The sequence below is a fragment of the Uloborus diversus genome, chromosome 8 (genome assembly GCF_026930045.1).
Source record: "Uloborus diversus isolate 005 chromosome 8, Udiv.v.3.1, whole genome shotgun sequence".
NCBI classification, from domain to species: domain Eukaryota; kingdom Metazoa; phylum Arthropoda; class Arachnida; order Araneae; family Uloboridae; genus Uloborus; species Uloborus diversus.
Window position 1 is genome coordinate 13,643,901 of NC_072738.1, and position 23,683 is coordinate 13,667,583.

Consider the following 23,683-nt stretch of genomic DNA (forward strand, 5'->3'; position numbering starts at 1 on the left):
TCAATATGTATATAAATATACATAGGGACTTAGGGTGGTTCAAAAATACAGGTAAAAAGTTTCTTCTGGATAACAGGACTCAATATTTTCAGACTTGTGGATAGTAATATACTGGAAGAATTGTAGCTTCCTATTTCAACTGAAGGAGGGTGCTCAATGCCATCCCCCAAACTTCATACGTATGGGGAGGGGGGTTGAGCACCCTCATTCAGTTGAAATAGGAAGCTATATATTATAATATACACGAGTAATATGCGTATACATTGCAATAAAATAATCATTTACAAAAAAAAAAAAAACAGCTGGGGAAATTAAATGTTTCTAACTTTACGACATTTTTTATGCCACGGCTAATGTTGAATTGAGGGGTCATTGAGCATCCTCTTAAAATTTGAGTAAGAAGCTAAAACTTTTACAGCTTAATACTATTAGTAAGTGTAAAAAAAATAGGGGGTATCCTGGACTCTAGCGGGAATTTTTTTTTTTTTTTTTTGAACCACTTTAAAGAGGGACGACCATCTCCATCTGTTCTCGATCACTACATACTGTCCAACCAGGGATTGTATGGAATTTTCAAATTTCCAGATGAGCCGAATCTACTGAATAAGGGGGGAAAGTAAAAATTTAATGTCGGTATTCCGCTCATTTGAATGAGACTCTGCTGCTGCAAAAGCTGGCATCGCTAAAAAAAATGATAGATTCGTCCATTTCCGGCTGTAAAACGGATGTTTGTCTTTCCATACAATCCGTGGTCAGACAGTAACTATGGCGAGATCCAAGCGTGGTTTTTATGCATAGTTGCATTATAGTTTTGCACGCGTGGGCTCAATATAGTATTCCAATAATAGCAATATATTCTGAGCACTAAACTCTTTCGGGTGATCCTGCACTGAATATTCGTAAAAATAGAGGATTTCACTTTTTTTTTTTTTTTGTAATTTTAATACTTTTGCTTCGATTACTTTTACCCCTTCTTTAAAAGTGCTACAGGACAAAAAAGTTTCAATGGATACAACTATTTTAGAAAAGTAATTGTTTTTATGCTTACAGATCCCCTTTCCATTCCCCAAATCCATGAAAGCTTGAGAAAAATACAATTTTTTCACATTTTTAGTAAAATTAAGACACATTTTTGTCAGTTAATAAGTACCCACAGTAACGTTAATATGTATTACGAGATATAATTCTTAAGAAGAATTTGTTTAAGAAATAGCTGACTCATAACTTGTTTGACCCGCAGTTTAATTAGAATATCATGACGGTATTTAAAAAAAATGATAATTGAGTTATCATTTATCACAACTTTTCTGCTTAAAGTGACTCGAAATTAAAAAATTCGTTTTCCTTCAACGATCCAATTTCTAGAATAAAACTTAGCTGTCCCCTCTGTTTCTTAAGCAGGAAGTTGGTCGCCAGAACTATTGTTATGCTAACATTATTGAGTATCCTTAAAAGTTAATGCAAATGTGCTTTAATATTTTACAAAAAATGCCAAAACAGAAAATGCATTCTTTGTTAATATGAATGGATTGTGGGAAAATAGTTTTGAGAATTATTTTTCTCACATAGTAGGACCCATTGCCAATTTTTCATCCAACTATTAAAGCAACATTTTATTAAAATTCACAAAAAAAAAAAAAAAAAAAAAAAAAAAAAAACATCCAGCATCCAGCCAGATGTATTGATTGCAACTGTTTTTCGCTATCACGAACTGTGATAGGACTCTAATCGTCTATTTTTTACTTCCTTTTACAAGAAAGGAAGTACTGTAGTCGCGAAAAAAATTTCACTCAAAAATCGACCTTAATTTCCATTTTGCTCACCCCCGAATGAATGTTGAGTTTTTTTCGACCCGACCACACGTGCATACGTACCTAACAACGTATAGACGCCCGAATTATCCATTCCCGAGTTAATTACAAGGAGTTTTCTCGTGACGTCTGTATGTACGTATATAGTGCGTATGTACGTATGTTTGTATGTACGTATGTATGTCGCATAACTCAAGAACGGTATGTCCTAGAAAGTTGAAATTTGGTAAGTAGACTCCTAGTGGGGTCTAGTTGTACACCTCCCTTTTTGGTTGCTTTCGTGTGTTTCTAAATGGGTCTTTTGCACTTTTTGTGGGGAAATCATTGTTAATTTCGATGCAAACTCAAGTGGTGTTATAATTTGGCGGACACTTGGCGATATATCGCCAGTCTTTTGGTCGCCAACTTGGAGACAAATTTTGCGATTTTTTTTTCTTTAATTTAAAATCTGGTTTCAATCTGGCCACTGTTGGTGATATTTAGAGAGTAAACTATTGAATCAAACATTAAAATTGCTAATAATGGGGAAATAACATTAAATTGGTGTAAAAGGAAGTCATGTGATGCACACATCAGCTCGTTTGTTTTCACAGTTATAATTGTAGCAGTGAAAAGCAAAGGGATGTGAGCGTACCTTTTTTGTGCTTCAAGAAAAACGCATTTGAAGTTCATTCAGATCCTAAGTAGGCTTTCATTGAGAAAATTTTCTAAATCATGTTGTACAGCAACTACATCATCGCCAGGGGCAGATACAAAAAACTATTTTAGGGGGGTCGTGCAAATAACCCTCCCCCCCCCGAACTTACCTACAAACGAACCTACGGGCACAAAATGTTTCAGAAATTGCTGTGGGGTTAATAAAAAGCACCAAATCGGACAGGAGTAAGGCAACGAATTGGTGATAAATGTTGCAAATTAATTTCATAAGTAATGAAATGAAATAGTAGTTCAAATATTTCCTTATAAAAAATAAATAAGGAATTGAAAAGATACTGTAAGCGTTTACATTTTATGCATAAAGTGTTCGAACACAATGTGGACGGATACTGTTAAAGACGGTTTGGGGGGGGGGCATGACCCCCCCACCCCTGTGTATCCACCACTAATCAACGCAGAGGAGAGGTTCTTCTACCATTTACACAGGTTATCTCACAATTTTTAATTTCGGGTCTTACATCCTTTTGCTTCTTACTGCCTCCATCGTGAAAAACATAATTTGAGTTCAAGACGACGAAATTCAAATGAATGCCACGGCTGGATGCTAGATGATGTGTGCTGGATGCTGTTTTTGTCTAGAGAGGATTGTGTGAAGTCTAGAGGGTCGGATATAAATCAAGTCGACTCCGGGGACATGGAAGGCCATCGCCCAGGCACAGGCTCGAAGAGGCACGTGAACCAGAGGAGTTTGCATTATAAGGACAGAAAAATAAAATCAAAGGAACACAACTACAGTCAAGTGAGAGCAATTACCTTTCCGTTTTTACAAAATTTGATGCACGTTGCGTAATTGAAGAAATATTATCCAACTCCGTATATCTTCTTTAAGTCCTCACCAATCGCAATTTTTCCGCGTTATATCGACTCCAAAACAATTAAAAAAAAAAGTTCCTCACAAATGGATATATGTATCAACATATACTAGGATTGCCAATGTCGCTTAAAACCAAGGATTCCTGCGTATAAGATCCTCTGCCCCTCTCACCTTTTCTTGGACCTCCGGGTAAAACAAGCATATTTTAGTTTGAAAAACGAGAATATGCTTGCTTATGCAGTAGAGTGGGGAGAAAAAAAAGAACATTTTTATTTTTGAGTCGCTATTCGCAACTCCGACAAACTATAGGGGGCACTGCAGCCACCGTCTAATGGCGGATGAAAAAGGTAAAACAAACGCACGTCGTAGCGTAAAAAATGCTAATAAGCCTAGTCATTTTTGTTTGTATGCATGACTTTTTTGTTTTTTTCTTTTTAAATTAATTTTTAAAGACTTGTGGATATTCTGGCCAACATAGAAAGGAATGAAAATTCAAGAAGCATCACTAAACGTTAGAAATTAATGCAAATTTCGTAGTTCGTAGTTGTAAGCAGCCATTTCCCCGATGTTGAATTCGATATTTATCAATTCCTGATGAAGCTGCATTTTCATTGTACCCATAAGTACACTATAATTATTTGATGTAACAAAACCTTTGTTTACCAGTATTATCAAAAGAGGAAGATGATACTTCTTTGTCTTGTTTGGCTACCGCTAATTGTTTTACATTTGTAGCTGAGTTATTTCTCAAATTGAAGAATCGGTTAATTTGAATTTTTACTGTTTCGTATGTTTCTGAAATATGATTTAATTATGTCATGCATCCTCAATAAATTCTCATGGATAGACGGTGGAAGTTTTCTTTTTAATTGATCTTTCATTATTTCTTTAAACTTATCGAATTCTGTTATCTTTCTACCATTTTAATCCACACATGATAAAAAATAAAAATGGTTTGCAACTGACATGCGAAATCTCGCCAAAGGTTCTTTGCCCGCATAATACTAAAACTATATCCTAAGCTAAAATCGCACTATTTTGGCGATGAAAATTCTCAGCGTTGGATAACCCATAAAAACCATATCCTTAGAAAGGATATGGAAAAACCATATCCTTACAAATTCACACAAAACAATAAAAAATATTTACCTGGTATATAACGTTATCCTCTTTCAAAAAAAAAAAAAAAAAAAAAAAAATGCATCGAGCAGACGAGCATACTCATGCAAATGCGAAGTTTGTTAATCCAGAGTTTTCTTGTGTTCACGCTTTCGCCATTTACGACAATAAACTCACTTTTTAGAGGGAAATAATGAAAACTAATATTATTTTGAGAAGCTCCAGAGTACCATTAAGGGGCAAAACAATTTCTGTTGCTGAAAGCAATCTAAGATACATCGAATGCGTTAATACGCATAACAAACTGCTTATGTTTACCAACAGACACACGTGGAACGCTATGTTTTACCTTTTTCTTTAATTTTATAAATCACGGCAAGGTAGCGTATTCGAGCGCTGGAGTTGCGCATAGCACGGAAAAGTTGCGATTGGGGAAGATTTAAGGAAGGAAAAAAAAAACATATTTCGTTTTTATCGGAATCGGATATCGTGAAACGAACAGGAAAATTTAGGTATGAAAACTATTTTCTCATCCTAAAGACTATTTCTACAAGCTTTGTTCGCTCTAAAAAGTACGAAAATAAAACAAGAACATGATTTCTTGGTTACAACGGTCAAAAATTGAAGTTAATTTCAATGTTGTTATGTTTATGTTAATTCCAAAGCAGTCAATATTAAAAATATCTCATCTTTTAATTTAAATTTTATTTGTTGTTTTAGAATTTACCATTATCTGCTTTAAATAATGCAATGCAAAAGAATATATATAGCGGAAAAGAAAAGGTTTAAAAAACGCTTTTAAATCGATGACTTGACTTGAATCAAAGAAAACTCAAAAATCTGCATTATTTGAAAATTTTGATGCCCAAAATTCAAATATGTGCATGCTTAAGTTCAGCCTTGAAGTTAATTTGTTAAATTCAGTAACCAAATTAACTTTATAATTACTATTATTTTTCATTGTTTTTGGCAACCGGAAGTAAAAACGCAGGCGATATGCCACGGAAATATAAGTTCGTTGCTTGAGGCACCTGGGGCCCCTCCCCCTTATCCTCTGGTGTGGTATGTTGAAAGTTCTCCGGTTGGGGACATGGCTTTATTTTGGCGCAGAAGATGGTTGCGTGGATGTACGAGAGATGTGGCTTCCTCTAACGGGAGTACCATAATGGTTAGCCGTAGGCTCTTCAAAGTAAATTTCAACTGAAGTTCTTCTTTATTTAAATAAGTTTAAGTTTTTTTTTTTCGCTTCCTACATATTTTTTTAAGTTTTATACTTTTTTCCCCCGTGGGGGATTTCTAGGCTATTTGAATGAATAAAAATAAAATAAAATTAAGACAATGATAAAATGTTGATAAGAAATTTAAAAAGAAAATAGTGAAATGAAAATAGATAGGAGCATGCTCCCAGCCAGAGTGTAGCACAATAACTAGAGTCGAAACGAGGTATGAACCCGATAAGGGATTCAACTCACCCCTTTTCGAATTTGAAACTAAGCCAGCAGAGCGCGAGGCCTGCGAGAATTTGCCGGATCCAATGGATCGTAATTTGGAAGGTTGTTAAGTAGTGGATTGCCAACACGTAAAAACGCAGGCGATATGACGGATAAATTAATTAAAATATTCTTTAAAATTGGTGAAGTTTAGTTTCTTTGCATTTTTCTTTTTTTACACTTTTGTTTCAAAATCTTCTCTGAAAAGCTACGGTTGTTGAAGACTTAAAAAAAACAACAACAACAAAAAAGTTTGTTGAAATCGGTTTAAATTGGTCGCCCAATTGGGCAAAAAGCCTGAAAATTCGAAAAAAGGGAGAAATACCGTTTTTTTTTTTAAAAATTCTTTGTTATTTTAAAAATATTTTGCTTGAATTTTTCTGTTAATGTAAAAGGGCAAAACATTCACATCGGAAAGTACTTTAAAAGAAAAATAATTAGTTTTCCTGGCTTACATATCATTTTTCAATTCCCCAAATACATTTAAAAAAATAATAATAAAAAAAAGTTGCAATTTTTTCCTTTTTCGTCAGTTTAAAAGACATTTTTGTCAATTTATTATGGATTCGCAGCGACGTTTATGGATTACGATGGATGGGAAAAATTACGATGGAAAACTTGTTTGAGAAAGTATGTGAAAAAGGCTCGTGTTGGTAAAGAAAGTTTTGCGTGGTTTCAAAATACGCTCATAAAATTGTACTCTAACTAAACCCCTCTAAATAACAGTACTGATTGCAGTAATGGATATTGAAACAATTTTAGCGCATAGCGCTTAAAAGAAAAAAAGAAAAGAAAATAGCCATCTCAGCAAAATGTGGGGTGGGGTGGGGGTCATAAAAATTTAAAAACATTGAAATAATTCTTTTTTTTTTTTTTTTTGAAAATATTCAAGCGCGTTGTGCAATCTGAAAATATTATCCGATTTCAAAAATATTTTCTTTTAGTTTAACAATCACTAATCAATTTTCCTGGCCCGAAAACAAAAATTTCGTTTTCTTTGCATGCCTCTACTAGACAGGCTAAAAAATTGAATAAACCACTGTTTCTGAAAAACAAGAAATTAGGTTTCCAAAACCAGGTGCGATCAAGCCATTGTTCAGGCCACGAGTTCAAGGCCTCATTCAGAGGAGGGTCAATGGGTTAGCTGTGTTCCCTGAACCACTTTTCATCAGAAAATAAACATTCCTCGAAATGCAACTTTCATTTGTACAACAACAAGAAATAAAATTGCGAGGAATTGATTGCAGAAAAACTACTGAAGTCTTTGCTCGGTGGGAGTTTTTTTTTTTTTTTTATTTACTCTACTTCAAGCTTAATCGTACAAGCTTGCTTATTTGGTGTCCGCGGAAAATAAAGCAAGAAAAAAGCGTCCATATCCAACATTTCCCTATTGTTAGTATTGAATCCGAAACACATTTCTTCGAATACCTCAAAAACTCATCAACTGAAATTGACCTCTTCACGGCAGTGTAAGAGAAAAACTTCTTTTTAATTTTATTTTCTTAGCTGGTGAACTTACCGATGCTGCATGGTCGAGAATTAAATATTGCCAGTTGATGTTGGGACATGAGTTTGAACAAAACCAAATGTAAGGTAGATTATTTATTTTTTTTAACTGTCTTTGAGTGGCAAAACTCAGTTGTTTAAGAATTAATAAGAATATTCGCAGTAATGTCACTATGTTTGGATTTCATAATTGTTTATTTGTAAATCTTTTTTTTTTTAAATACCAGTTTGCCTTCATCATTCTACAGTTTATAATCACTGTATACAAGGAATAGTTTGTAGGAAGCATTGTAGAAACTAGAAACGTAAGTGGTGATTGACTTTGCAGACCTAATTAAATGAAAATCGGTTTAAAAACTTAAATAATTCCGAGGGAAAAGTTACGCTCAAGTTTTGACCTGCGTAAAATTTTTAATGCAATAATGCCTTTCTTTCTTTTCTTTTTTTAACGAAAATTTTCCGAATCCATTAAATATAAACAATGTGTAAGTTCATTTATTGGAATTTAAGCATGAGCAGCATACTATACAGTTAAGTCAATTGCTATATATATTTCTCACGAAAATGATTTTTATTAGAATGCATAGATAGGTAATAAAAAACAATATCATAAAGAAATCAATTGATATGCAACATACCCTATAGCACGACGAGCTCCCAAACTTTTACAAGTCGTGGCATCCTTTGAAGATTTAAAATTTTCTCGTGACACCTTAGTCATGTATGGTATCTTTATTTTATATACATTAATTAATAAATTTATTTATATATAAACAGCGCTGTATATAGGTATATAGGGATGGATATTAGGGTGGTCGAAAAATATCGAAATTTGGCGGAGCACTTAAGCCTTAGTGCGGAAAATTTGTGAATCCCCAACACTAATTACTCTGCAAAATTTGAAGACTCTGAGTCAATGCCTTCTGTCCTGAGAAGAGACTTGAATTTTAGGGATTTTAAGAAAAAAATCAAATAAAGAGAAGATTTACAAAATATTTAAAATTCCACAGAACCCCGCACTAAGGCTTTAGTGCGACCCACAGCACTTAGTGCGACCACAGAATCCCGCACTAAGCCTTAGTGCGGGGGTTTTGTTACTTCCTAGCACAAACTACTATATAAAGTTTCAAGCCTGTCAGTTAGTTGTTTCTGTTCTAGCAAGGGGCCTGAATTTAATTTATCTCAAGTGCGAGTAACACATAACAAAGTAGCTACATACCTAATACTTTGAATCTTAAATCGCTCCTCGCCAAAGCAAAAATAACTAATTGACAGACTTGAAAATTTACATAGTAGTTTGTGCTAGGAAGTTATGAAATTCCTGCATTAAGCCTAAAAGTTTTGTGGGATTTAAAATATTTTGTGAACATTCTCTTTACTTTCAATATACCGCCAACTCAGTCATTCCAGCTGAGGATTGAAGTTTCGTGCTTAATAGCACTCCTCAGCCCGGCTTAGGAAGTGACTGAACTGGAGGTGGAAAACCTCTTAACGAAGCCAAGAGTGCCAAAAAAAAAAAAAAAAAAACTGGTACCTAATATAGAACTAGCACTGACCAGACGAGTGACCGAAGCAATGGTTCGGTTCAACTCGAAGCTTGAAGGCAAGGCCTAAGGCTGAAAACATTCTCTTTAGCTGATTTTTTTTTCTAAAAATCTCTAAAATTCAAGTCTCTTGTCAGAGCAGAAGACATAAAAACTGAGTCATGAAATTTTGTATAGAAATTAGTGTTAGGGTGTCACAAAATTCCCGCACTAAGGTATGCAGTAACAGTCTCCGTTTTCGCATATTGGAAAAGACCCAGTTAAGATTATTAATATAGAGGAACGATGTACTATCCTTTGTCATTTCACATCACAAAAAACTTTTAATCGCAATATCGCAGCAAACTGAAAAATGAAAGTAATCCATACATGTCATTTAGTAATGTATTTTGTTAATTAATACTTATTTTTTCTTACATACCTATTCTTGAAACATGGTTTAAAAATGACCAAAAATATAAAATAAAAGTTTTAAAAAATAATAATTTGATATCTGTTTTTATGAAAAGTGAATTAAACTTTGGGGCCCCCTAACTCCGGGGCCCTTCTGCCTGGGCTCAGTTGGTGCATGAGTTAATCAAGATCTGTCCAGAGCAATTGTTATACATACTAGAATCATTCCAGATTCTTAAAAGTTTACACAAATGTGAGTAAAAATTTAAGAAAAATTTAAAAACAGTAGCATTTTTGTTATATTAATGTATTTTAGAAATTTAAGGTTAATATGTAAACAAAGAAATCAATAAATGCTCTCATATAGTAGTACCAGTTGCAGCTTTTGCGTCCTATAGCATTAAAAAGAAAAGCAGTTTCACACACACAAAAAAAAAGATGAAATAGTCAATTTTTTCGAATTTTCAAGATTGTTGCGGGATTGGGAGATGTTTGCTATGTCAATAAATTCCTTCTTTTGCTTTTTAAGTCTTCATCAGTTGCTAATTTTCCACGCTATACCCACTCGATTTTTTTTTAATTATTTTTTTTTTAATTGCTCAACTCTATTATACAGCTTTTAGAAAAGCATCATATTTAGGGTCTGACAAATCCCGGGGGCCGAAAAAACTTACCTTGGCAACTAGTTTTTCAGAAAAAGGCTAAAAACACCCTTTAAAACTCCCAAGTAAAAGTATATCTGATCAGCAAAGTAATATTTACGCTTGTAAAAATTCAGATTTTTACTGCACCCAAACCTCTTTTTGTGCGGTGGATAGGGACCGCATAAAAAAATCGCAGAAAAAAGTTCGTTCGTTTTATAAAAAAGTTCACCCGTTTCATAAATACTATCGTCAATTGATTGAAATTTTCATACACCGCACGAAAAAAGTCGCAAAAAAAAAAAAAAAAATCATTTGAAACTTTGAACTCAAATTATGTTTTACGCAATCACGAGCTGCGGCAGGACTCGACTCATTGGAGTTATTGTTTCTAGAAACGGCTTCCCACAAGCCTTGCCCCTCCTCTTCGGCGGTTATGTGTGTATAGTTGTGTGTGCGTAAACCTGTGTGAATGCGCGTTGTAGTGTGTATGTGTGTGAATGTGTATGTGTATGAGCGTGCGTGCATGTAGGCCATGGACGCCACCGACAAGGAGGAAAATTCTTTTCGGTGTATAAAAGCCGTTAGCGATGGATAAACAGGGGAGTTTTCGATTCAGATTTCGAACTGAGAGCATTTTGCTCTGTTTATAGCGAGGCATTTCGCCGTGTTGTTTTCGTATTTGGAAGTAAATACGTGTGTAAACGTTGAGTTTACGGTGTTGTGTGATAATTGCTTAATTGCTGATGAATAATTTAGCAGTTGTTGACGATCTTTCCTGTACATAGTGTAAATAAATTTCCTGTGCTTTTATCAAGAACTGTGTTTTCATTTCAAGAAAGTGGAAGTCGCACCGAATCCGTTACAATATTTTGCCGCAATTCATCAGTCAATCATTATTTTGGGGAAAGTTCTGATATTTGTTATTGTTAAAACACTCTTTTTGACAGTAATTCGATGGAGTTTTTGTAAAAAATAGAATTTTTGAAAATAAAGTTGTTTTATTTTCCATTTGTTACATGCATTTATACACATGTGTGCACATGTATACACACTCATTAAAATTAAATGGACTATGTAAAACTTAATCATTCTCACTAATTGAAAAAAGTGATACAGTCGGACAATGATTTAACGAACCTCTATTTACGAATTTCACGAATTTTTATTTTCCCCCGGCTAAAATGAAGGCAGAAGCCCCTATTTGCCGAGTATTAAACCCAAAATAACAAATTATTTTTACAGCCGGGGGGGGGACTTTTTTTTTTTTTTTGGTGAATTTAAGTTTGGAAATATTGGATTGTTTTCCAAATGATGTATTACCCGAAGAAGAAAAAGACTTTTCTTGGAATCTGCAATTTTTGACGGGCGAGGAGGCAGCCAATGAATAGCGATCAATTAATCGTTATTCTTTAGAATATCTAGTTAAATCGTTGGAATTCAATAATAATTTTTATACTTTTTAAACATGACTGTTATTTCATGAAATAGCTAGTTCTTCTATGAAATAACGTATTTCACACTTTAAGGGAAGCATATATACTTTTTTTTACTGCACTTTCATGTTATATTTTTCAAGCTATCTTTAGCAAAAAAAAAAAGCTACAAATTTGTATGTCTTTTGCAGAGAAGTCATTAAAAGCCTGGACTGCCTTCATAAACATCACGAAATGTGCCCCGAGGCTCCGGGAGCACCACTCAACCCAGAACAAAACGAGGATGTCAATTCATTGATACGAGACATTTGCAACAGAGACTCCCTCTTGCATAAAGGTAAGCAAATAAGTAAATTTTACCTAACTTTCCCTTAGTCGTGCACACCTCATAAATATAACACTACAGTCTGTCCACGGATTGTATGGAGTTGGCAAACGTCCAGTTAAGACGAGTCTATCTGAATGAGAGGGAAAAGTAAAAATTTGATGCGCGTGTTCCTCTCATTTGAATGTAACTCTGCTCAACTTAGAGGCATACATCTGTAAAAGCTGACATCCCCGAAAACTATTAGATGAGTCCATTTCCGCCTGTAAACCGGATGTTTACCTTTCCATCTGGTTGGTGGTCAGCAAGGACGGATCTAGAAATTGTTCAAGGAGGGGGCGATTGATTTTTTTAACTTACCTCCACTACGTATCTAATTTACGCATGTTTTTTTGGGGGGGGGGGCACACCATTTTTATCTAACACAACTCAATTGTTTAGATTTATCCAAGGAGGTCTGTCCCCGAATCTATTCCATTGTTTTTCCGTTGAAAGAGTTATTCTAAAAATGTGCTTTAGAACTTAAATTTCGTAATAATTCCTGGGCAATGTTTCCAAACCCCCTTCCTCTAACATGATCGACGGTCGTCTAAAATTGCCCTGTTTTGGAACTTCAGTTTCAAAAAAATTCTGATGTCAAATCACGGAACCCATTTCTTCCATTAACACTACCTGAAATGTTTACAGTCGTGTCATTAAGACTCAAATTTTGCAAAATACCGGGGGGAAGTCCCCCAAACTCGTCCTTATATCACAACCAAAGATCGTCTGGAATAGCCCTCTTAAAAATTCAATTCTAAAAAGCTTCCGGAAGAGAGATTCGAACCCCATTCCTTTAATAAAGGTCGTCTAAGATCGCCTGCACTTGCAATTTAGAACTTTAATTTTGAGAAATTGCCGATGCAGGATCCCTCAAGGGAGGAGCGATCGCCCCCATCGCCCTCCAAAAGGGTAAAGGAGCCATATTTAAGTTTAAATACACTCAACGAAATTTGTTTTCCATTTATAAAAAGTTTTTTTTTTTAAAAGGCGCTTTTACCAGAAGTGAAAACTGTTGTCCTATTTTCGTTCCCCCTCCAGTATATTTTCTAAAAGAGGTAATAATAGGTTAAAAAACTCGTAATAATAATTATAATACGAATTGCATCAAAGAAAAGCATAAAAATTCTGCTTTAAAAAAAATACTTAACACATTTTTAAGCCTGCAAACAAGCGTCACAAACAATTTTATTTTGTTCTTCTCTCTTGAGCACATTCTGTGTTTGCCTTGAGGTGCATTAAGAGCTACGTCCCTATATTTCTCTATGTTAGTCTTCTTAAAAACGTTTCTGGCACATAGGCTTCATCCACGTTTTTACTCAAATCCAGGCAGAACTGTAAACACAATTCAGAAACGTTCCTGGGAAATAATGGGCAGCTGATGTGCCCAATTTCTGTAAGTAACATGTCTTGAAAAAAGCAGGACTATTCTCCACTGAAACTCAGTAACCTTCCTGAAATTCTCCTGGAATCTTTCCTGAAGAATTCAGAAATTTCCCCGGTTAAAGCCAGTCGTGTCTCTGGACAATTCAGAGAAAACTTACTTAGGTTGGTTTAATATGATAGCTTGGCACACTCCTGACTTACCAAGAAAGCTCCAACGGCATTATTGTAAACATGGCCTTATCTAACTCAGAATTGCAAGTAAGGATCAAGACTATATATCGCCTGCAATTCTTGCAAAGCTACGGAATCCAGAGCCTTATTTGCTCCCATTGGGAGCTTACTCACTATGGAAGGCTACTGTTAAACTGAAGCCAATGCGCTTAATGAATACGCTCAGTTAATCTTTAAACTGGGAGCTAAAACTATTTTTCACAATAATGAGAAGTCTGCATTCATGCAAATTGTGTCAATTCAGGAAAAATTTTGACAAAAATACTTGATTTTCATAGGAAATGGATAAAAACCTGTGAAATCCCGAAACGTTCCACGGAAATAATTAGTAACGTTTCGGAATCTTTTTACAGTGAGGGGATGAAAATAGGAACATCATATTCGCCAATATGGCAGCATCCTGCTTAACGTGAAGTGAATCTAAACGCAGCAAAACGCTCAGAGCATTACAGCTTATCCAAAACGAATATGTCAGATGCAGCTAAATAAACACATTTTAATGAACACAAAAGAGCATTTACAAATGAAATAAATCAAGTTTTCAAAAATCAGGCTAAGTGCTCCCAAACAGCAACTCAGCAGACTGGACTCATGAAACTTCCACAAACTAATCGTGTTCTTAACCGCAACCAGAAAAAATATCACCGGTGTCGATACTTACTTTCAAATCAAAGAAACTTAGGGGGACGGAATATGAATACTTTACCCTACTGTGAAAATATAAAAAAATTCTTACCTATTTATAAAAAAAAAACAATTAATTATATTTATTATTCCCACTGCACACGTCGTAGTTTTAATATTTAGTACACTCAGAAAAATTAACTTCTTAAAATTGAATGTTTTTGAGGAAAAATTTAAAAGTAAAAAATTAAACGACAATAGTCAGACCAGCTACGATCCAGAATAGAATATACAGTTTATCATCAAGCAAATTGAAATGTCCAGCGGTAAACAAATGTATGGTACTGAATTCTCTATTCATAAGATTCAAAATTTTCTTCTCGATGCGCAATAGATCTTCTACTACCTCACAAAATGATGAGCGATTTCTAAAAATTAAAATAACTATATTCAATCACGAACATTTTTAGTGATCGAACTTAACAAACAAAATGTTCGGTTCAGCCGTAATTTTGTACAAAACGTGGTCGTAAAATGGAAGTTCAACTGTATATTCCACTTAGCTTTCAAAAAGCTGGAAAAATCTTATAGTTGCAATGCAACTAAACCTTGTCAGGCATCAGAAGTGCGTGACTAATGAGGGGTTAAAAATTTTGTCTTTATGAATGTAAAATCAAATCCCATTGTACTGAAGTATAGAGGGCTGATGAAAAAGTTCATTGTAACCAAAAACTCACGATATTCCGTCAGTAAAAACATCCTTAAAATAATTGTTGTTCAGAAGCTTCATGAGGGTCATGACCCCGTGACTAATATCGCCACCAAAAAACAACCTAAAACTGCGTTTTGGAAATTCAACTTCGAGAAAGTGCCGGGGAATATTCCCAGACCTACAATATTGGCCCGGGTATTACTTATGCAACCTCTCAAAATTAAGTGTTCATATTTTAACTGCCCCTTCCAGAACCAGAAGCTGGTAGCTCCCCTGGAAATTTTCAAGGGGGAATGCCTCCATGAGAATGTTTTTTTTTTCGGTATGTTGTCCGCTTTTTCTCACGTTTACTCCAACTTTTACCCAAACTGACGTAACCCACTGCCACTATGAGAGATTTATGCATTATCTATCTGTATGTTAAATAATTATCACTTTAATTTTCTATTTGTCATTTTGTAGCAATTACCACTGTGACCTAGTGAGATTTTAACCGTCATTGAACCTGATTGCGGTTTTTTACTGAAAACTACTTGCTAAAAACATGCAAAGAAACGAGCAATAAAGTCTGACTCTGAATTTATATCTTATTACATTACACATGAAATTTATGTAGAATTATTTCAACTGAAACTAATAGTTCCTTCATTACACAGTCTCCCTTTAATGGTTTTAAATTCAGTTAATCAACTCTTGACAACAATTATCAAGAAATCTATTGCCGTTTTCTGAAAAGTGTGTTGAAAAACTGTTCTTTTCACTGTTAATCTAATTTTCCAAGGGATGTTTACAGAGTGCAGTCTGTGTAAGGGGCCAATTAGTTCCTCAACAGGTAAGGTAATAGCTTTTGAAAGAGCGAAGTTCGAGACAGAAGTTAGAATTTTTTTGCTCTTCGTGATCTCAATACGTATAATGGAAAATGGCGTTCTAATAATTGAATAAAATACCTGCGGTAAGAACATTTTAGTCAACTATAAACGGACATACCTTTCTCCAAGAAGTTAGTTCATAAACAGATATTCATTTCATCCGGAAATTACTGTATAAATGAACATTCCTTTCATCAGAAAGTTACTGCCTCTACCCGGATATTCCGTACCTCAGGTAGTTACTAATATATGAGCGGATATTCCTGTCCTCAATAGTTCACTATAAACAAACATCCCACAAGAATGCACTACATAAAGTGGACATTTCTTTCCTCGGAAGCTTATTAAGTTTATAGTAAGCGGATTTTCGTTACCTCAAGAATGCACTACATAAAGTGGACAATTCTTTCCTCGGAAGTTTATAGTAAGCGGATTTTCGTTACCTCAAGAATGCACTACATAAAGTGGACAATTCTTTCCTCGGAAGTTTATTAAGTTTATTGTAAGCGGATTTTCGTTACCTCAAGAATGCACTACTATATAAAGTGGACAATTCTTTCCTCGGAAGTTTATTAAGTTTATTGTAAGCGGATTTTCGTTACCTCAAGAATGCACTACATAAAGTGGGCAATTCTTTCCTCGGAAGTTTATTAAGTTTATTGTAAGAGGATTTTCTTTACCTCAAGAATGCACAATAAGCGAACATCTCTTTCTTTGAGAGTTCACTATAAGCGGTTTCTTTCCTCTTGAGATCACTACAAGCTCCCAGAATAGATTTCGTTACATATAGGAGTTAAGTGGGAAAAACACTAGTTGGAATTCATCAAGGTTCGTTATTCACAAAAGTTCACTACATCTTGGATTCTCCTCAGCAAAACTCGGCTGTGTCCTCAGACAGTACAGAAAATTTTTGAAAAGCTGAAGAACAAGCCTTAAATTAAATGAATGAACTACCAACGTTTTAATGCACAAAAATTGCAAATTACTGCAGACACGTGTTTCGGGGTTACAAGGAATAAAAGCAAGATAGCCTTCCTCGGATGACTTTTCATCCAAAAGCTCACACTTCTTTGCATTTAAATAGAGGTTCCTTGTAACCCCGAAACATGTGTCTGCAGTAATTTGCAATTTTTGTGCATCAAAACGTTGGTAATTCAATCATTTAAATTTTCTAGCACAAAGGTACTCTTTCGTTATTCGTTAAGCCTTGAATAATTTCCGAATAATTTTTCTTTTAGTTCTATCCAAAAGTGCGGGATGTATCAAGTCGACTGTCCTAAATATGAGAGAAGCTATCTTTGCACCTCGACTTCAACTTCGCCAAGCTTATATCAGATACAGAGAGTCAGCTGGTGAATCAACAGAGCTTGAAACTATGCCTATAGAAGAAAAAAATCGTTTTTATTGTCTGTAAGTAACAGGCTCATTGAAACACTACTACTTTACTTTTTCTAGCCTTCAATGCTCAGTAGTACAAATAAAAGCAGTGAGTAGAGTTAAAACTCAGAAAAGTGATCTATTGCTTTTATTTGTACTATTTATTAAGTTTTATGATTTTACTATACACCTGTTTTAGTACTAAGTTTCAACTGCTTCTACACAGTCCCACTTTTGTTATCATTCAGAAAAGGGGTTAAAATTCAAGTAAGCTTGTGCAATGATTAGGAATCTGTTTGATGTATATACAAAACGTCACATCCAGCACTCAACCTAGCCTGTCTAAAAAAGGGTTATTGATCGATTTAATTTCAAAAATTATAATCGAAATGAGCTAAAAGGATTTTGGCATATTCAAATAATAATTTTGAAAAATAAAAAATAATAATACTGTTTAGGGGTATGCAAAAAAATGCGTGTATGCACTGTGTACCCAATTCAAAAATTGATTCAACTTACGTGTCAATTGTCGAGGTAGAAAATACCCATATCCAAGATCGTTTATATCCAATCTTTTCATACGTAAAATGAAGGATTTTTTAAAACAGTAATTGCATACATGTGGCGTGGGCAATGGAGCATAGCATCTTAACGCATAAATATAACTAACATTGATAACGTCATAGAATATAAAACATTAGAAATAATATAATGTTAGAATAGTAGAGGAACATGGGGCAAAGTGAACTAGCGGGTCAAAATGAAAAGTTGAAATATTTACTCTGCTTTTAGCTCTACCTATCGAGTATTACTTTAACTATGTAGTACCATATGTAATCTATTCCAGTCAGGAAAAAAATACCGCCGAAGTTTAAAACATTTGGTAATACAGGCAATTTTAAAAAATTGATACTCATATTGTAACATTTTGTTGTAAGTCAAAAATTATTTTTGTTACTATAAAATGATAAAGTTCTTGTTAGTAACATTTTGAATATTAATTGAGACCTTCTTATGCTCTGCCAAATATTTATTTAGTTACTAGTGGTACCCGCACGACTTTGCCCGTAATAGAAAATTAAAAGGTCTTTTGGTTTGCCTGTATATTTACAAATAATGTATGGTGAATTTCCTCGCCAATTGGTTTGTGCTCTTGTTACGGTTCCACGTTATGATAATTTCGTAATTTACTAGTCCATCTTATGGCAATTTTGTTCCTAAAATTGGAATAGAAAAAGAACCACATCGAATTTTTGAAGTGCACACCCCCATGCTACAAACTATGTGCCAAGTTTCATGAAAATCGGCCGAACGGTCTATTCGCAAGACGCGTCACAGAGATCTGGACAGACAGACAGAGATCCTGACAGACAGAGAGACTTTCAGCTTTATTATTAGTAAAGAATATTAAGTTTATTTGTATTTTAAACAAATTGTACATTTAGTCAAGTACATAAGGAGCAAAGTGGATGGGGGGAAAAGTGAAATAGTTTGTTTCATTTACTCACTCAATCATTTAATATAAATCACTTACGTTTTCATTTATTAATTAATTCATTTGCATTCCTTCATTTAGTAATTCACTTATTATTTATTCATTCATTCATTCTTTTACTCGCTCGTTCATTTGTCTTCATATATTAATTGATTTATTCATTTAGTTTTTCATTTATTGCTTCATTATATTTTCATTTATTCATTCAACCTTGTATTTACTCATTCTTTTGAACAAAAATATGTTTTATAATCGAATAGAAGATATTTCATTAGAAAAAACTTTTATTTTTCACTTTGCCCCATTGGAAAAAAAAAGTGAAAAATTTCCCCTTTTCTTTGAAGACTCAAATTTACTGCCAAAAGTAAAAAATACTGTTTCGACGCAAGTTTCATTATAAAATACAATGTTCTTTCTTTATGTACTGTAATTTCCAAAACAAATTTCAGTTTTGTTCATTTTGAAAACACTCAGTCATCTTAACCAATTCACTTTGCCCCACATTCCCCTAATGAGTAAAATCAAATACTTTGAGCTGAAATTTTTAACACATGTGCAACATCAATAGTCTAATATCTCTACGGCCAATTGGAACTCAGCAAATGCCGAAACCTGATTGGTGTTAGATAAGGTTTTCAAGTACTCCTGCAAGGCTTTTCATTTCTCAAATAGGCCCTCACGTAATGTCCTTGAAGCCAGTCTACGTATTTTAACTGTTTTTCTTTGCGCCCATTGCCGTTGCTCTTATTTTAAAATTTGAATATATTATTCAAAAAATGAATAGAAGTCATGTCCCCCAAAGCTAAAAAAAATAAAAAATATGAATTTATTCTCCTATTTTGATACGATAAACTTAAGAATAATGACTCTGTACAACAAATTAGAATATTTTTCTTTTCGTACTATGGAATTCTGTATAAAAACAGCGTACTTCATTCAAATATCAAGGGAGGTGGGGATACAGTGCAATGCAGGGGTGAACTGGGGCACCAACCTTGACCTCCAAAGAGCGCAGAAAAAAGGTGAAAACAAGAAAAAAGTGAGGAAAAAAAAAGATGTTACACAGGTTTCCGAGTTTAAAGGAAAAAAAAGAGAAGTGAAGTCGCACAAGTTGGTTAGCACAGAAAAAAAAAAATAAAAAAAATAAAAAAATAAATAAAAAATTAAAAAATAATAAAAAAAGTTGCACCAAAATAGAAAAAAAAATGATAAAAAAGGTGTTCAGGCTTAAAGGGCGCATAGGCTGGAGGGCGCATCGGCCTGGGGGCCAGCGGGCCAATCCACCCCTGGTGCAATGGGGTTCGGGAGGAAAAAAGAAAGCAAAACTAAATATTTTTATTTTTCACAAACTGGAACGGGCCCATGGTGTAATCCGGCAAAGGAAACGCTAATAAATGTAGGGTCCTTGCTGATGGTTCACGTCACCCATGCCTTCTTCCGCCGCCTACTGGGTAATATTACTATAGTGACCGCCGTTGATATGAGTCAAGTTTGTTCTGAACAGTTTTGATTCAATAAAGCGAAAATTAGCAAGCATATATTATTTTTAAAATGTGGAATCCTACATACAATTTAAGAGAAGTATATATTTGTCAAACAATATGAAATATTATAAGAAGTGTCCGTTTGTTCGAATATTCATTCCTTATTCAATAAATTACCGCCCTTAGCCAGGGATAAAGTTGAAATACATGAAATACTTGGCACTCTTGGCTTCCTTAAGTGGTTTTCCATCTCCAGCTCAGACACTTTCCTATGCCGGGCTGATGAGTGCTAATAAGCACGAAACTGCAGTTCTCGGCTGGAAATGACTGAGCTGGTGGTGTATTTCATGTATTCATTCCTTAGTTATTGAAAAAAAAAAAAAAAAAAAAAAAAAGGTAGAAGCTTCGTCTTCCAAGCCGGAGGTTGTGGGTTCGATTCCCGCCGGTGACCTGGGTGCTATTTCCTTCTATTGTATTGTAAATATTTCCTGTGCGTGTCCGGAGGGCTGTTTAGCTTCTGCATGGACAAATAAATAAATATTATTTTATGCAAAGAAAAGAAGAAGTTTTCAATTGGGGACTTCTTCTGGGAATCTTCCCGTGGGGAATGTTAAATTATATTCGTTTGATTCACTAAAGTGACGTGTTAGAAATATCCGCCCCCCCCCCCTCAAGGTAAATGTTGGATTTCGTTGTTTTGAGGATTTGATTCACGAAACTGGCTGACTCTACACTAACACAATCTTCTTTTTTTAATCCCCAAAGGAATCATTTTCAAGATATCTCATTGATGTTGGCGACGGTTGAGGACAAATGCGGAACGATGGCTAAATCAGCAGTTCGCGAAGTGGTCATCCGGTCGAAATTCCTGCAAGCACAGAAGTGCACCAAGGAACTTGTTCGCATCTTGCAGAGTTTGGTGGATAGCCTGGAGCTGTCCACAGAAATGAGGAGTCGGATGAGCGAATTGATGACTTCGTTTGTTTCTTGGGAAGATAATTGATTTATTATTCCAATGGCTCAGGTTCGCTAGTGTGGTGTATCTTTATCAAACATTTCTTTGTAATGCTTGTAATAAAATACTTTAACAATATGCTTATTTATCATTGCATTCAATATGTATATAAATATACATAGGGACTTAGGGTGGTTCAAAAATACAGGTAAAAAGTTTCTTCTGGATAACAGGACTCAATATTTTCAGACTTGTGGATAGTAATATACTGGAAGAATTGTAGCTTCCTATTTCAACTGAAGGAGGGTGCTCAATGCCATCCCCCAAACTTCATACGTATGGGGAGGGGGGTTGAGCACCCTCATTCAGTTGAAATAGGAAGCTATATATTATAATATACACGAGTAATATGCGTATACATTGCAATAAAATAATCATTTACAAAAAAAAAAAAAACAGCTGGGGAAATTAAATGTTTCTAACTTTACGACATTTTTTATGCCACGGCTAATGTTGAATTGAGGGGTCATTGAGCATCCTCTTAAAATTTGAGTAAGAAGCTAAAACTTTTACAGCTTAATACTATTAGTAAGTGTAAAAAAAATAGGGGGTATCCTGGACTCTAGCGGGAATTTTTTTTTTTTTTTTTTGAACCACTTTAAAGAGGGACGACCATCTCCATCTGTTCTCGATCACTACATACTGTCCAACCAGGGATTGTATGGAATTTTCAAATTTCCAGATGAGCCGAATCTACCTGAATAAGGGGGGAAAGTAAAAATTTAATGTCGGTATTCCGCTCATTTGAATGAGACTCTGCTGCTGCAAAAGCTGGCATCGCTAAAAAAAATGATAGATTCGTCCATTTCCGGCTGTAAAACGGATGTTTGTCTTTCCATACAATCCGTGGTCAGACAGTAACTATGGCGAGATCCAAGCGTGGTTTTTATGCATAGTTGCATTATAGTTTTGCACGCGTGGGCTCAATATAGTATTCCAATAATAGCAATATATTCTGAGCACTAAACTCTTTCGGGTGATCCTGCACTGAATATTCGTAAAAATAGAGGATTTCACTTTTTTTTTTTTTTTGTAATTTTAATACTTTTGCTTCGATTACTTTTACCCCTTCTTTAAAAGTGCTACAGGACAAAAAAGTTTCAATGGATACAACTATTTTAGAAAAGTAATTGTTTTTATGCTTACAGATCCCCTTTCCATTCCCCAAATCCATGAAAGCTTGAGAAAAATACAATTTTTTCACATTTTTAGTAAAATTAAGACACATTTTTGTCAGTTAATAAGTACCCACAGTAACGTTAATATGTATTACGAGATATAATTCTTAAGAAGAATTTGTTTAAGAAATAGCTGACTCATAACTTGTTTGACCCGCAGTTTAATTAGAATATCATGACGGTATTTAAAAAAAATGATAATTGAGTTATCATTTATCACAACTTTTCTGCTTAAAGTGACTCGAAATTAAAAAATTCGTTTTCCTTCAACGATCCAATTTCTAGAATAAAACTTAGCTGTCCCCTCTGTTTCTTAAGCAGGAAGTTGGTCGCCAGAACTATTGTTATGCTAACATTATTGAGTATCCTTAAAAGTTAATGCAAATGTGCTTTAATATTTTACAAAAAATGCCAAAACAGAAAATGCATTCTTTGTTAATATGAATGGATTGTGGGAAAATAGTTTTGAGAATTATTTTTCTCACATAGTAGGACCCATTGCCAATTTTTCATCCAACTATTAAAGCAACATTTTATTAAAATTCACAAAAAAAAAAAAAAAAAAAAAAAAAAAAAAACATCCAGCATCCAGCCAGATGTATTGATTGCAACTGTTTTTCGCTATCACGAACTGTGATAGGACTCTAATCGTCTATTTTTTACTTCCTTTTACAAGAAAGGAAGTACTGTAGTCGCGAAAAAAATTTCACTCAAAAATCGACCTTAATTTCCATTTTGCTCACCCCCGAATGAATGTTGAGTTTTTTTCGACCCGACCACACGTGCATACGTACCTAACAACGTATAGACGCCCGAATTATCCATTCCCGAGTTAATTACAAGGAGTTTTCTCGTGACGTCTGTATGTACGTATATAGTGCGTATGTACGTATGTTTGTATGTACGTATGTATGTCGCATAACTCAAGAACGGTATGTCCTAGAAAGTTGAAATTTGGTAAGTAGACTCCTAGTGGGGTCTAGTTGTACACCTCCCTTTTTGGTTGCTTTCGTGTGTTTCTAAATGGGTCTTTTGCACTTTTTGTGGGGAAATCATTGTTAATTTCGATGCAAACTCAAGTGGTGTTATAATTTGGCGGACACTTGGCGATATATCGCCAGTCTTTTGGTCGCCAACTTGGAGACAAATTTTGCGATTTTTTTTTCTTTAATTTAAAATCTGGTTTCAATCTGGCCACTGTTGGTGATATTTAGAGAGTAAACTATTGAATCAAACATTAAAATTGCTAATAATGGGGAAATAACATTAAATTGGTGTAAAAGGAAGTCATGTGATGCACACATCAGCTCGTTTGTTTTCACAGTTATAATTGTAGCAGTGAAAAGCAAAGGGATGTGAGCGTACCTTTTTTGTGCTTCAAGAAAAACGCATTTGAAGTTCATTCAGATCCTAAGTAGGCTTTCATTGAGAAAATTTTCTAAATCATGTTGTACAGCAACTACATCATCGCCAGGGG

At 34.6% G+C, this 23,683-nt stretch overlaps 1 protein-coding gene across 1 annotated transcript; it reads left to right on the forward strand.

The window, feature by feature from the left end:
• Positions 1 to 11,668: 11,668 nt before the first annotated feature.
• LOC129227705 (uncharacterized) lies at positions 11,669 to 21,106 on the forward strand. The gene is made up of 3 exons (XM_054862308.1): positions 11,669 to 11,808; positions 16,896 to 17,067; positions 20,779 to 21,106. The coding sequence occupies exons 1-3, from the start codon at positions 11,706 to 11,708 to the stop codon at positions 21,014 to 21,016; spliced, it is 513 nt and encodes a 170-aa protein (XP_054718283.1). The 5' UTR covers positions 11,669 to 11,705; the 3' UTR covers positions 21,017 to 21,106.
• The last annotated feature ends 2,577 nt before the right edge of the window (positions 21,107 to 23,683 follow it).